This window comes from Staurois parvus, unplaced genomic scaffold (genome assembly GCF_062004578.1).
Source record: "Staurois parvus isolate SC_StPar_1 unplaced genomic scaffold, SC_StPar_1.0 ptg000315l, whole genome shotgun sequence".
In the NCBI taxonomy this organism is placed as follows: domain Eukaryota; kingdom Metazoa; phylum Chordata; class Amphibia; order Anura; family Ranidae; genus Staurois; species Staurois parvus.
In genome coordinates, this window is record NW_028318111.1 from 3374429 (window position 1) to 3387922 (window position 13494).

The 13494-nt window shown below is 39.3% G+C and overlaps 1 protein-coding gene across 10 annotated transcripts in view; it reads right to left on the reverse strand.

Annotated features, from left to right (window-relative positions):
- R3HDM1 (R3H domain containing 1) overlaps window positions 1-13494 on the reverse strand; it is a 261433-nt gene that overhangs the window by 119393 nt on the left and 128546 nt on the right. For 9 of the 10 annotated variants that reach the window (XM_089683587.1, XM_089683590.1, XM_089683594.1 and 6 more), the window contains exons 2-3: window positions 11833-12041; window positions 7285-7492 (exon numbers count right to left, since the gene is read on the reverse strand). In XM_089683587.1, coding sequence (XP_089539713.1) covers window positions 7285-7452 — 168 coding nt within the window. In that variant the 5' untranslated portion in view covers window positions 7453-7492; window positions 11833-12041. The remainder of the gene's footprint in view (window positions 1-7284; window positions 7493-11832; window positions 12042-13494) is intronic. The other variant, XM_089683588.1, reaches the window with a different exon arrangement.

The window sequence follows — 13494 nt, forward strand, 5'->3', positions numbered from 1 at the left end:
GTGGGCTTTAATCCCTGGGATCGGCTACTCTATCACGTGCCTGCTGTGATTGGCTCTCACAGTGGTCACACGATTGTGAGCCCGTTCTGACAGCTGCCAGTGATAGATTGGCAAGTATGCCGGGAGCGCGCAACCAACCTCAGGCTACCTTGGATGCATATGTCCAGCGGCAAGGCATTCATTAATGCAGCTGTATATAATGCATTAAGCGGTTGGCAGGCAGTTAAAAAAAAAAAAAAAACACAGCATGAGACCTCCCTGCAATTGAGGTAAGTGGAGGGCAGTTTGAGGGGGTGTTGGTAAATGCACCAATGTTTCATGTTACACCCTGAATTTAGTTGTAACATAAAACATGGTCACAAAGGTGGACTCTGATTTTAGGATTGTGGATTTAGTAATACTTTAAAGGCAGTCTGTATATGCAGTAAATCAATTTTATACTCACTGTGAAACCTAAGGGGTTAATCCTCTGCAGTGTGTAAAAAGGCTGGTTGATCTTGCTGTTATCTGATCCTTCCCTTCTTATACTATCCCCAATCTGAACAGAGCAGTGGTGGCAAGTCTGCACATGCTCTGTTTTGTGTGTATTGCTAGAGAACATTTCCTCCACGATCTGAGCTACTCAGGTCACCTGACTTTAACATCACACATTAGTGCGTGTATACAAATCTGAAATGACAGCCCAGTTCTTCCCTTCTCCTCCAAGTCCAGTAACTAAAAAGTACACAGTTGGTGAAATGTCACATCTTGATTGATGGAGGCACCGCCTTCCATAAAAGCTTGTGGACACAGGCTTTAGTGACGGGTGTATGTGATCAGCACAGAGCCAATCAGTGCTGTCCAGACATAGGGTCGTGGGTCATGCAGCCCTCTGCATGGAGGAAACCCAGCGAAGAATGAACCCTTCCTAGAAGCCAAACCAGAACTCGAATGGACACAGAAACCAGTCACATGACTGCTGTATACTGCTGCTGAGAAGATATTTAGTAGTTTCCCTTTACTAAAATAAATGCATTACCATGTTCTATGTATCGTTGGGATACCTTATTATTGTTAACTCAGTCTCATGAGTTTAGTGTCACTGAACGGTTTTCTGAACCCGCGCTGCTAATGTAATTTGGTCAGTTGAGCTAGAAATCAAAGACTTACTAGATTTATTTAGTTAAAACAAAAATCTGACCAGTTAGGCCAACATGCTTCCCGTCTGCAGTTGCCTATTTTTAAAATCTACGCTCGGTATACTCCCTGCTGTAAAGTGCTGCAGAATACGTGGGAGCGCTATAAATTATATAATAACGCTGAAAGCTTGCAATTTAAAATCCTCCTGCCTGAGCAAAGGAGACATAAATAAAATACAAAAGTATGGCAGCTGTCCATGGTAGCTGGACATGTTGGAAGGGAGGGCACTAAGATTGTATCAATTACTAATTTACAAGAGGGCAGACATGGCAGCTGCACAGATATACAATTTGCTAATAGCCAACAACCCCTGCGGCACGAAGCCCCAAAATACCTCATGCCTGAAGAGTTCATTACCTACAACTTCGTCATTAGGCTGCAATCTCTGAAAGCATACCTGTAGCTGTTTTTTTTAACTTAAAATATTTTCAGTTTTCAAAACTATTCATGATATTTGGAGTGCAATAACAATTAGCAACCAGATTCCATTTATCGGTTTAGAACAGGAAATTGAAAGGTAGGTTGTTACTGGTCACTGGGTATTCTTTGTGTTAAGTGGATGACATTCAGTTTGTTCTGTGCACGGTTATATTATCACAGGCCGAATAATGTTTTCACCTATTTTTTCCCATCCTCCTTTCCCCATCTCAGTGCTGCTGATCTCTTCCAGCCAGCATTAATAAATATGTAATCCCAACATTTCATATTCTGGATATATGCCTGCTGTACCATATACTTAAATGAAAAAGTCTCCTGTTCTCTTTGTATTGCTTCCTTTGTGTGTAATCCCTGGTGGTCCTGCCAGTCCCTCTCCTTTCCTATTAAAAACTGACCACACTAGGCATGAGAGCATGACGTGGTCAGTTTTCTGGCTGTGCTAGCAGCCAATCCAATGACCAGGCTTGTGCTGCAACTCTCCCCCTGCACAGCCACTGGGAAGATCAGTACATTGCTGTTTGTCCACTCCCAGCGCCTGCTGCAGCAGAGAACTCATAAAAAAAAAAAATATATTTAGAATGTTTTTTATATGTGTACAGAAATATTTAGACTTTATGAGTTCTTTTACAAGGTGAGGATTCACATACTTAAAAAAAACATGAGCCTTTACAACCACTTTTAAACCTTCATGCATTCTATGTATGAAGGTAAAAAAAACATGAGCCTTTACAACCACTTTTGTTTTAAAAAAACAAAACCCTCAATACTTACCTGAGCCTCATTTCAATTCAGCGATGTGCACGACAGCCTCGTCTGTTCCAGGCCTCCACCTCCTCATTGGATGAGAAAGTAAGCGGGAACTTTGACTCCCACTGCTGATAATCACAGCAATTCAGTCAATAATGGGGGGAGGGGGAGCTACAGCAATGGGTTCCCCCATAACAAATTGCTTGGGGTAGGGGCACCAGACAGAAAGGAGAAGCCAGGAGAGCCTGTGGGGGACCCAAGAAGAGTAGGATCCGGGCTGCTCTGTGCAAAACAGCTCTACCAAGCAGGTAAGTATAGACATGTTTGTTATCTTACAAATTAAGAAAAAAAAAAAAACCTTTAGTATCACTATAAGCAACTATATGTGCTCACTTCAGTGAAGAACGCATATTAATGGTCTGGACTGGCCTCCTGATGGGGACAACAGTGGATCGTACCTGCACAGTGCCTCAGCTAGCCATTTTAAACTTCCATCAGGGGAGAACGTAACACGGAGTACAAAGAACACAGAGAGATAGTGGTCTCACTAAAACAGGAAGTGTCTCAAGGACCTTCATGGTAGGATCACCACGTAATATTTCAAATGGACTTTGCTGCATGGCTATAGGTGGCTTAGTGATATCCACATTGTACTGGAGTGATATTTTTAAAAAGCACTACATTTACATTGTGTATACACACACACACACACACACACACACACACACACACACACACGTCTGTGACAGCACAGAGCAAAATCAGACTGGCTCTGTGCCTTGTGATCACTATAATGGCCAATCACAGCTATCTGAAATGTAAACAGTACCACAATTTACATTTGAGAGCCCTCCCCTTCCTCTCACAATGGAGGAAGGGGATGAAAGAGAATCCATTAATTCATTCTCATATATTTAGGTAAGCAGAAGCAGTTTCCAGGTGGTGGTGGGGGGGGGAAAATGTTATTGTGAGAATTTTTAAAGCCCCCTCCCCTCCATCCAGTCTGTGCATCCTGTATTTTACCACCTTTACCTCCCTTATCCAGCACATTAACCCCCACAGTACATGACCTGTACATTAACCCCTTCTCCTCATCCTCCCTCTGTTTAGGGCCTATACATGAACCCCTTTTACCACTTCCTCCCTTTTTTGTATAACCGGTATATTATTAATATGCGGCCTCTAGTGCACGATTACCAAGATCTAGGTTTTAACCAGTTCAATACCAGCATGTTTCTTAATTTCCAAACAAATGTTATAAAAATGAGATCATGAGTCCTTGGGTTGTCCATTTTAAAAAAAATTAAGGGCATTTCTACTGCCCTGGCATTTTTATTATGTTTTATAACCAAGTAAGGGTGAAAAATTGGGGCATTTGTCCAGAAAAAGAAAAAAAAAAAAAAACGGGTTATTAAATAGAACAAAATAACCTCTGCCTCAGAAAATGGTATTAAAAAGTATTTGGATAGTGTTACATGATGCAGTAATTGTCAGTCAAACTATCACACAGCTGAAATACAGCCTGGTAATGAAGTAGTTTTACATGCTGGTATTTAATAGGCTAATGAAGGCTGCAGATTTAAAAAGATTAAAAACTACCTCTGAAAGAACATTATTATAAGAAAACTTATAGGAGATTTTAGCTATATGGGTTTAAATACACTTTGAGTGCTATTTTTTCGGTGACTAATATGCAGATTAAACGTTTTAGCAATAGTTTAATACGGGAGTAGCACCACATAAGGCTCTGTCACTGCAGACCACTGTATTTTCTGATAATGAGGGAAAAAGCAAAAAAGTCAAACTACTATTGTTCCATTCTTAATACCTGTCACTGCAAACCTTCCTCTGAAACTTCACCTTATCCATCATCGGCCCTAGAGTGATGTCTGAGAAACCACAATGGCTTTCAGCCAGCTATCCATGTAGAAGAAAGGATTATCTTTATAGATGTCATACATAACCTTTTAAAAGCAAAAGCTTCCAAAACAACCCGAGGTTTTAAACTTAGGAAAGCAAGACAAAAAACACCAAAACCATACCAATGGCATCAAGTATTCAACAGAGCCAGGGAACCTTAAAGAGCCAGACCACTGAAGGTGGACATGTCAGCTATGGATACATTCCAAATAAACAACACCCCCCCCTCCACTTAATTATTGCTTTCTGATGCAGTCTTTACAAGGGGGTCTCACTCTCTTATTTTCATTTTACACTACAAGGAATGTAGCAGGATAATAGACTGCTTGGTTGAGTGGGGACATCACAGCTGGACTCTGTCAATTTGAGATGCATCTGAGAACCTTCGGAATTCCTGCAAACACTTAGTCTCTCAAAAGGTGCTTCTGACCTGCTTTTAGGCTGCATTTTCACTGTGTTCAGTATGGTGAGAAAACCAAATGCCCCAGAGCATAAGCCCTTAAGGCTCTAAAGAAAGATTCAGTCTACGAGCATCCACTCATAAATCCAAAAACCTGACAGATTTTTAGGTCAGTTAAGTTTCTCCAACATACAGTATCATATAAATACCTTGTTAATGGGATTACGGATCATTTAAAAGTAACCTCTGAGCACGGCAATTAGAAGAAAAAGGAGAAGGGTTTGCAAACTGGTGGTCATGAACATAAAGCCATGCAACCCAACATTTTCGACACCAGAGAGTGCTCATCTGGCATTAAAAATTGATGCTGAGCATTCCATAAAAATGCAAGCTGAGCACCTCAGTTTATTCCTTGTGTATAGAAGGCTTTACTGCACATTAGATATCTGCAAAGCAGTAGCTGCTGTTATCGCTGCTAGGTCAAACCAGCCGCTCTCAACCTTTTTTTTTTTTTTTTACCCTTGAAATGACTTTCAGGTCCCAGGCAACTCTTGCCAAAAATACTATATCCACTGCTCCCAGGACACTAGTGTGGTGGTCAGTGGAAAGAACACTCCTTACATTGGTGGCCACTAGGAAGAATCTCTTCCCCCTTATTGACTACTAAAAACAGAATTGTTTTGGTAACTTACCTGAGAGGTAAAGATTGTTTTTTGCTCAAGGAACCCCTTGCAACCTCTGGAGGAACCCTAGGGTTCCACGAAATCCTAGTTAAGAAGGCTGGATCAAACAATTCGGGTCCAAGCACATTGGGCTTAAAAATCAAACAGTTTCTATAGGAGTTTTGTATTTTGACTGTAGAAGCAGCTCAATGTTAACCCATGGGTCCATGCACATTAGGACGTTTAGGAGGGCATATTTTAAAATCAGCGTTTATTGTTTTTCTTGCCAAAAAACTCATCCAAAAACGCAAAGAGGGTTTTTTTTTTCTGCCTCTAAAACGTGTCTAAAAGCATGTACAAAAACGCTCTATATGAGTGTCTTTTTCTGCCAAGGGAACTGGCGTTTTTTTAAGCCCAATGTAATGTAAAAAGAACGTGATCATCCCATGTTCGCAGTTTATCTTGTTTTTAAGATGACTGAGCCAGTGACATATCCGCATAAGCATCAAGAGTACCAACTGTGTCACTTCAGTTAGCTGCCAACAGCTGTAATTAACCACAACCTTAATTCACAAAGCCTTAACACCAGTCAAAGGGCTCATATTGAGGGGCGTTGTCTACCTCAGTTTCAAACATCAAACACAGGTCAGCAAAACACCATCGACTTTATTTGAGAAGTACACATAGAAGGTTAGAGAAATGCTTCGCATTTCTTTGGATGCAGCATGTTCTATTAAGGTGCATTTTAAAATAAAATGCCATATTTGACCTGCTTTGCCTTGGGTTCAAACGCTTCATTTTCCAGCTGCATACATTCAAAATGTAAATGCAGCATCTGACGCCCGTATAGAACATCCATTGACATGTAACCTAAGGAACCCTATTTTCAAACAAACTTTATTGCACTCAACATAACCCACTTTAAAAAAAATACTTTTCTTAGTTATTAGTTTTGTGAATTGAGCTTTTTGTGCTCACTTATTATTCTTGTAATTTCATCTACAGGACAAAATTTATTTTTTTTCCACATATAGAGCCTTGAGATCGAGTATATTTAAAATGGGGCATCTGCAGCCAAAACCATAGAAACTACATATCCCAGCACAACCTGCCAGCATACATCTTGCATGGAAGTGACTGCTAGAACACAGGAGGTTCAAACTTGATATACAAAGCATGCCTATTTATGATTTGTATGACTATTGTAAAATATGACTTAGAATTTGGCTCCTGAAAACTGTCAGGAATGAAGGAAGGCATGGACTATGAATATGGAGCAATATGGACAAGTACCATGAGGCTTTTTCATTGATATTCTCTACCTATTCAGGACAACAAATTCCAGCCTTCTCTACAAGACACAACTCAGATGGCTGTATGTGCCTATATCCTTTCACAATTTTCATATATATATATATATATATATATATATATATATATATATATATATATATATATATATATATATATATACACATACATATATACACACACATATACATACATACACACATACATACATACACTCTCTCTCTCTGCTTCGGAACTAGTAATGGGAAAATTGTGTATCCCCACACCTGGGAGTCAGGGCAAATGCAAGTTAATGCAATCATGTTCTTGGAAAAGCTGAGAAGCAGCAGATTATTTTACTGCTTGATTTTTCATCTCAAAACCACCTGAGCATCCCCGGGACATTATTGCAGAAATATATTAGCAACATGGGCCTGTCAGTTATGCACTTGAGTGACATTTTTAATTTATGTGCTGCTGACCCCTCTCGGGAGGGATTTATTTATTTGGTGCTTAAGAAAATAAAGCATTAAAATGGGAATTCAAAAACTGCGCACTTTCAATTCTGACAAGCTTTTGGGGGGTTAGTTAAGCAATTTTGTAAGGCTTCCAAAAACTGACACAACTTGCAAGGGCAATGCATCTTACCGTGGCGTCCTGTCTGCTCTCGCCGCTCTCCTCTCTTTCCATTGGCGCTCTGTCTTGTCCTGCAGGTTGGAGGAGGTTTTCAAGTGAGCTGGAGTGTTCCAGGTTGGTCTCCGATCCCTTCATCACGTCGGGGTCGTCCTTTACAGCAACGGTACCAGACATCCTCATTGGAAAAGGTCACGTTAGAACTTTAAAGGGTATACAGAACCTTTGAAAGGAGTTTGGAAAAAAACAAGAGGGGGGGGGGGGGGGGGACAAAAATGGATTACTATGCATGGCTCCAAAATATTTCGCAGTCTGAATTGGGTATTTTGTAATACATATCTATCTACATATATATTAATCGGGGAATGCGTAAATGATCCCCTTTGGTGCAGAATGTATTAGCATTAGAATAGTATAGTAACTTGATAAAGATGTAACGGCTGGGATATAATGAGGTAAGCAGCATGTTTATACTAAATACAGACCGACAGGCTGCAAGGAAAATATCAAAATCAATATATTTAAATTTTAAAGTACATAAATGCTTTACTACTTGAAAGCAATCAACATCTACATTTTTTTCTATGCAACACAAAATATAATGTAATTTCCCTTCATATACATATTATCAAATAACACAAAATTTGGTCATCGCCCTTCTAATTTTTTTATTTTTGTAGCAATTCAGAATCCAGGATTAGAACGAATTTTGAGGACACCAAGTTATTTTTTTTTCAACAAAATATAATTGAATAAAAAAGGAAAAAAAAACCCACACACAAAGAGAATGCATTCTTCATATTTAAATATTGCAGATTTCAATACATCCAACAATTATTAATCTCTACAATATTTATTGTTTATATCCCCCTTTACAATTAGAGACTTTTTAGTTTATTGGATGTTATTTTGTTTTATACAAATATTTTAGCAGCATTAAAAGACAGCCACAGGACACATGGTCTTACTAATTTTATATATTTATTATTTGCTTAATATTATTATATTTTTGTTGTTGAAAATGAGCTATGATAATGGAATTAAATAAATAGTCATACATATAGTGACACACACACACCTTCCACCTCACTATATCTACACTGCATTCCAGCAGATCTGCTGCTGCTTTAACAGAATAGTTAAATATTTAATTGCATTTACTGCAATCATATCCCCGTTTGCATGTTCAAAGCCATCACTTCGCCCTGCTGCACTGACACCAAATTAAATGCAAATAAGTTTTCCCCCCACATTTCAGGCACTATAATTCAGAAAAATAGGGGGTTGGCTTTAATTGTTTTCATGAAGTGTCAGCCGGGATTCTAAACATAGACTCGAACAATAGACCGGTTCCTGTTACCATGGGAACAAGAGAGGAGAAGCATTTGCTGCAGCCTTAAAAAAAAAAGAAAAAAAAATGCTATACAGGTACAGGGAACAAAAGACTAGTTCCCTGGCATACATAGAAATGTATAATCCCAGGAACGTGCCCTTACAGACAGACAATGGATTGAGCACATCAGTCACTGCCTCCTTTGCCATTATCATAAATAATAGAGGCAAAGCAGACCGAAAAGTTGACATAACAGCGGATGGCTGGTTTTACAGTCGCTGACCTCAACTTGATCTTTGTCAGGTCACCAGTGTGCCACAACAGGGTATAATAAAGATGATGTAGCTGTGAAACAAAAACATGCTTCTGTTGGCCCCACTGTTTAGATTGCAAGCTTCTTGGAGCATGGTCGCAATAGGCTGCTGCACTCTCAAAAACACACGTTTACCCTACTGGCCGGCAAAAATCGTAAAGAAAACGCTACATTGTGGGTAACAGCGATGGTAAGCATATAAAAAGATTTAACATATTTCTATCAACATTTGTTTGTATACTCACACACAGGTGTGTGTAAGATAAACTATGCACCAAGTACAATTGTCAGCAGATAGATCAATCAATTAATATATCAATCTATGTCCCCACCAATATTCCTTTCCTACTGCCAAATGGGAGATGGACACAAAGATGGTGATGAATAGATAGATCGGAAGGACCGATAGATAGATCGGAAGGACCGATAGATAGATCGGAAGGACCGATAGATAGATCGGAAGGACCGATAGATAGATCGGAAGGACCGATAGATAGATCGATAGATCGATCGGAAGGACCGATAGATCGATCGGAAGGACCGATAGATCGATCGGAAGGACCGATAGATCGATCGGAAGGACCGATAGATCGATCGGAAGGACCGATAGATCGATCGGAAGGACCGATAGATCGATCGGAAGGACCGATAGATCGATCGGAAGGACCGATAGATCGATCGGAAGGACCGATAGATCGATCGGAAGGACCGATAGATCGATCGGAAGGACCGATAGATCGATCGGAAGGACCGATAGATAGATCGATAGATCGGAAGGATAGATCGATAGATCGGAAGGATAGATAGATAGATCGGAAGGATAGATAGATAGATCGGAAGGATAGATAGATAGATAGATCGGAAGGATAGATAGATAGATAGATCGGAAGGATAGATAGATAGATAGATCGGAAGGATAGATAGATAGATCGGAAGGATAGATAGATAGATAGATAGATCGGAAGGATAGATAGATAGATAGATAGATCGGAAGGATAGATAGATAGATAGATAGATCGGAAGGATAGATAGATAGATAGATAGATCGGAAGGATAGATAGATAGGAAGGATAGATAGATAGGAAGGATAGATAGATCGGAAGGATAGATAGATAGGAAGGATAGATAGATAGGAAGGATAGATAGATAGGAAGGATAGATAGATAGGAAGGATAGATAGATAGGAAGGATAGATAGATAGGAAGGATAGATAGATAGGAAGGATAGATAGATAGGAAGGATAGATAGATAGGAAGGATAGATAGATAGGAAGGATAGATAGATAGGAAGGATAGATAGATAGGAAGGATAGATACGATAGATACCCCATTTTTATTTCCTACTGTCAAAGAGAGAAGGGAAGATAGAAGGATAAAGGTGGATGGATAGAGCTAGATGGCGATGGATGGATCGAGAGATATCCCAACCAATTTTTAATTCCTACTGCCAAAGGCAGATGGATAGAGCTGGATGGTGAGAGATGGATAGAGAGATTGGCAGAGAGATGGATGGATGTCCCTACTAATTTTTTTATTTCCTATTACCAAAGAGAGATAGAAATGGATAGACAAATAGAGAGACGGGCAGAGAGATGGATGGAGAGATAGATGTACCCAGAAATGTTTGTTTCCTATTTCCAAAAAGAGATGGGCAGAGAGATGAACAGACCCAACAATTTTTCTCATTCCTCAAACAGTTAACTGTTCCTTGTAGTAATAATAAAAAAGGACCAAAAGGGCAAAGAGGTTGCCCAAAGTAAAGAAACCCTCCAACTAAAAGCAGATTCCACTTTACATTGGCTAATATGGTAGACACTCATATAAGGTGATGCCCGATTAGTTACTACTGCATTCTCTACACTGTTCTCCGACCAGTTAAAAATAAAGCTTGCTTGGGAGATGGCATATTGGAGATACATTTAGCAATAAGATCTGCTAAGTAAAACATTTAGAGTTTAGGGCTTCCGAATCAAGAGATATCGGTAAACTGGGCTGCAATGTCTTGAATACATTAAAGCTGTATTTGGGAGGGGAAGGGGGATAATAAACTCACCACCCACCTAACCAACTCTATAATATTCCTACCTCATTTGAGCAGTGCTCTACTCAATGACTAAGTGAAAGGGCTTGGTGATCCTTTTCATAAATACAAATCTTAAAGAAGGTAAAGGAAAAGACAAAAAAAAAAAAAAAAAGACAAAAAAAAACAAAAAAAAAAAAAACTTAAAAATGGTTGGATTGGCACCTTTAAACCAATTCCATTCCTGCATTTTACTTAAGTTAAACATGTCCAGCTGGCTCACCAAATAATCTAAGCTGCAATCTGCATAGTAGAAGCCAAAATCCTTTTATTTAATAAATTTAAAAAAAATGTAATTGGACTCTATTCAAAGGCTGTTATTTATCAGATGAGATCTTGGCGCCTGGGATGCCTTACCCGTCAAAGCTGCTCACCAATTAGTGAGACCTTCTAAGGTGACCTCATTACAGGAGGTAGCCAATTACATGACACTTCCCCCCCCTCTACGCCAAGTCAAGGGGGAAAAAAAATATATATATATGACCAACACCCTGGGTGATGGCAAGGTCATGAAACCTGTAAGGTATTTTTTCATTTTTAATTATGATATGATATCAAAGCCTAGGCAACATAAGGTCATGGAACAAGATAGCCATGATAGTGTTTGTGTGCCCCATTATGGAACAGTAAGACTTGTAGTTCTACATTAATCCTAAAATTAAAAATGATACCCCACATCGACAAAACATTTTATCTCAAGAAATTCATGCTAAACATCCAACAAACCAGAAGATTGGGCTGACAACCGCCAAATTAATACATTGTTAACCAGGGGCTGAAATGCGATTGGATATTTTGCCTTTTGGCACCAACTGCGGGGCAGGGTGGGAGAATTTACCTGACGTGTCTTACGGTTACAAATATGTGACGTCCCAGAGCAACGAAGAGAAATTTTCTCAGGTTCCTTCCCACCGAGATTAAGCAGGATGTCAGTTGTAATGAACCATCTGGAAAGTGACAGAAGCCGTCCCATGTCCCTGTCACCAGTGGAAGGTCCTGGGATGGGTCACGCTGCTGGAGGTCAACTGCAGCATTGCCCGCACCAACCTGGAGACAAGACAAATCTTGTTTGCAGAGATCTATAGATACATGTTCCATTATAACCAAACACTCTGCATTCAACCAGAAAACCAGACCACACAACATTCTCATTTTTTCCTCTCTCTCTGCAAACTACACGGCACGTTATGTGCATTTATGCAATAAAACTGCTTCCTGCCAAGACTATCTGCCAAAAAGATTTGGAAACATCGTGTGAAAACAAGCCTGGGCTTTGGCAATTCTTTGCATTTTAATCATTTTTTTAACACTGGGACATTAATATAGGAAAATGAGACAGCAAGCAAAAATTATCAAAGACGTCTGGGGCAACTAAACATTTCAGACTTATAATTCGTTAAAATAAGGGTGTGCAAGGAGCAGTAACACTTACCAAATGGGTTTTGCTTTTAGTCAACAGCAACAAAAAAAAAACAAGAGGATAACGCATTGACTGCTTGGGGTTATGGCACTTTGCACATTTAAGTTTTGCCTTTTTACTAATGTACGTTGGTGCATAGTTTCAAACTCTTCCAAGAGTCGGGTCACTAATGTGCCCAAAAATGCCAGCCACTTTTACGGTCGTTAATTGAAAGGCTCTTCAAAAAGTGCCTTTGGGCTCCTAAACTGGACTGTTGAGCCAATGTCCTCTTATGTTTATTGGCCTCATAATAACGTACAATGGACATATTGTATGAACTTGCAGTAAGGATCTGAGGATTTTGCACAGACCGGAAAAGCTGGTTTTATTTCAAGTTCTCAGTTTTTATCTCTTTGATAAAAATGAAGAACGGTGCTCATTCAGGAACACCTCCTGGAATATACAGAAGGTAAACTTCAAAAAAAAAAAAAAAGACAAGCGGAGGAAAAAAAAAAAAAAAAAAAGGTTCATAGCGCTTCAGCTAAGCCACGCGGGTCATTTTATCCTATTAAAATGAAATCGTTGGCAGTCACCTGGTTACGAGCCAAGGTGATCTCTAGAGAGGGGGAAAAAATCCTGCAGCACACAGGCAAGAAGGAGCGTTTCTAGTGAGGAAAAGTGCAATAATGTGCTAAATTGTCTATTCAGGGACTTGACACAGCAGGGAGGGGGGATTTAACTTAGCACACAATATGCAAAACACAATACAAAGCAAAGGGACATAATATCTCAAAGGAGTGCGGGATCGTCTTGGCACAACACTGAAAACTAGTTTTCCTCATTAGGTAAAGCACCATTGCTATGCACTCCTTACCCCATATCCTCTCAAATCGCACGCAATGTTTTTATTTTTTTGTTATGGCTAAAATCCATTAAAAGCACACAAAATTCTAATTACCAGTTCATATAGTCTATTATATTGGAATGCTCAGAAAATGTAAGTAGATAAATCATAATCGGATGTCAGAATACATAAGAATAAGTCATGGAAATCATTAAATATAAAAGCTTTTCATATTATCAAAAAAAAGAAGAAAAAGG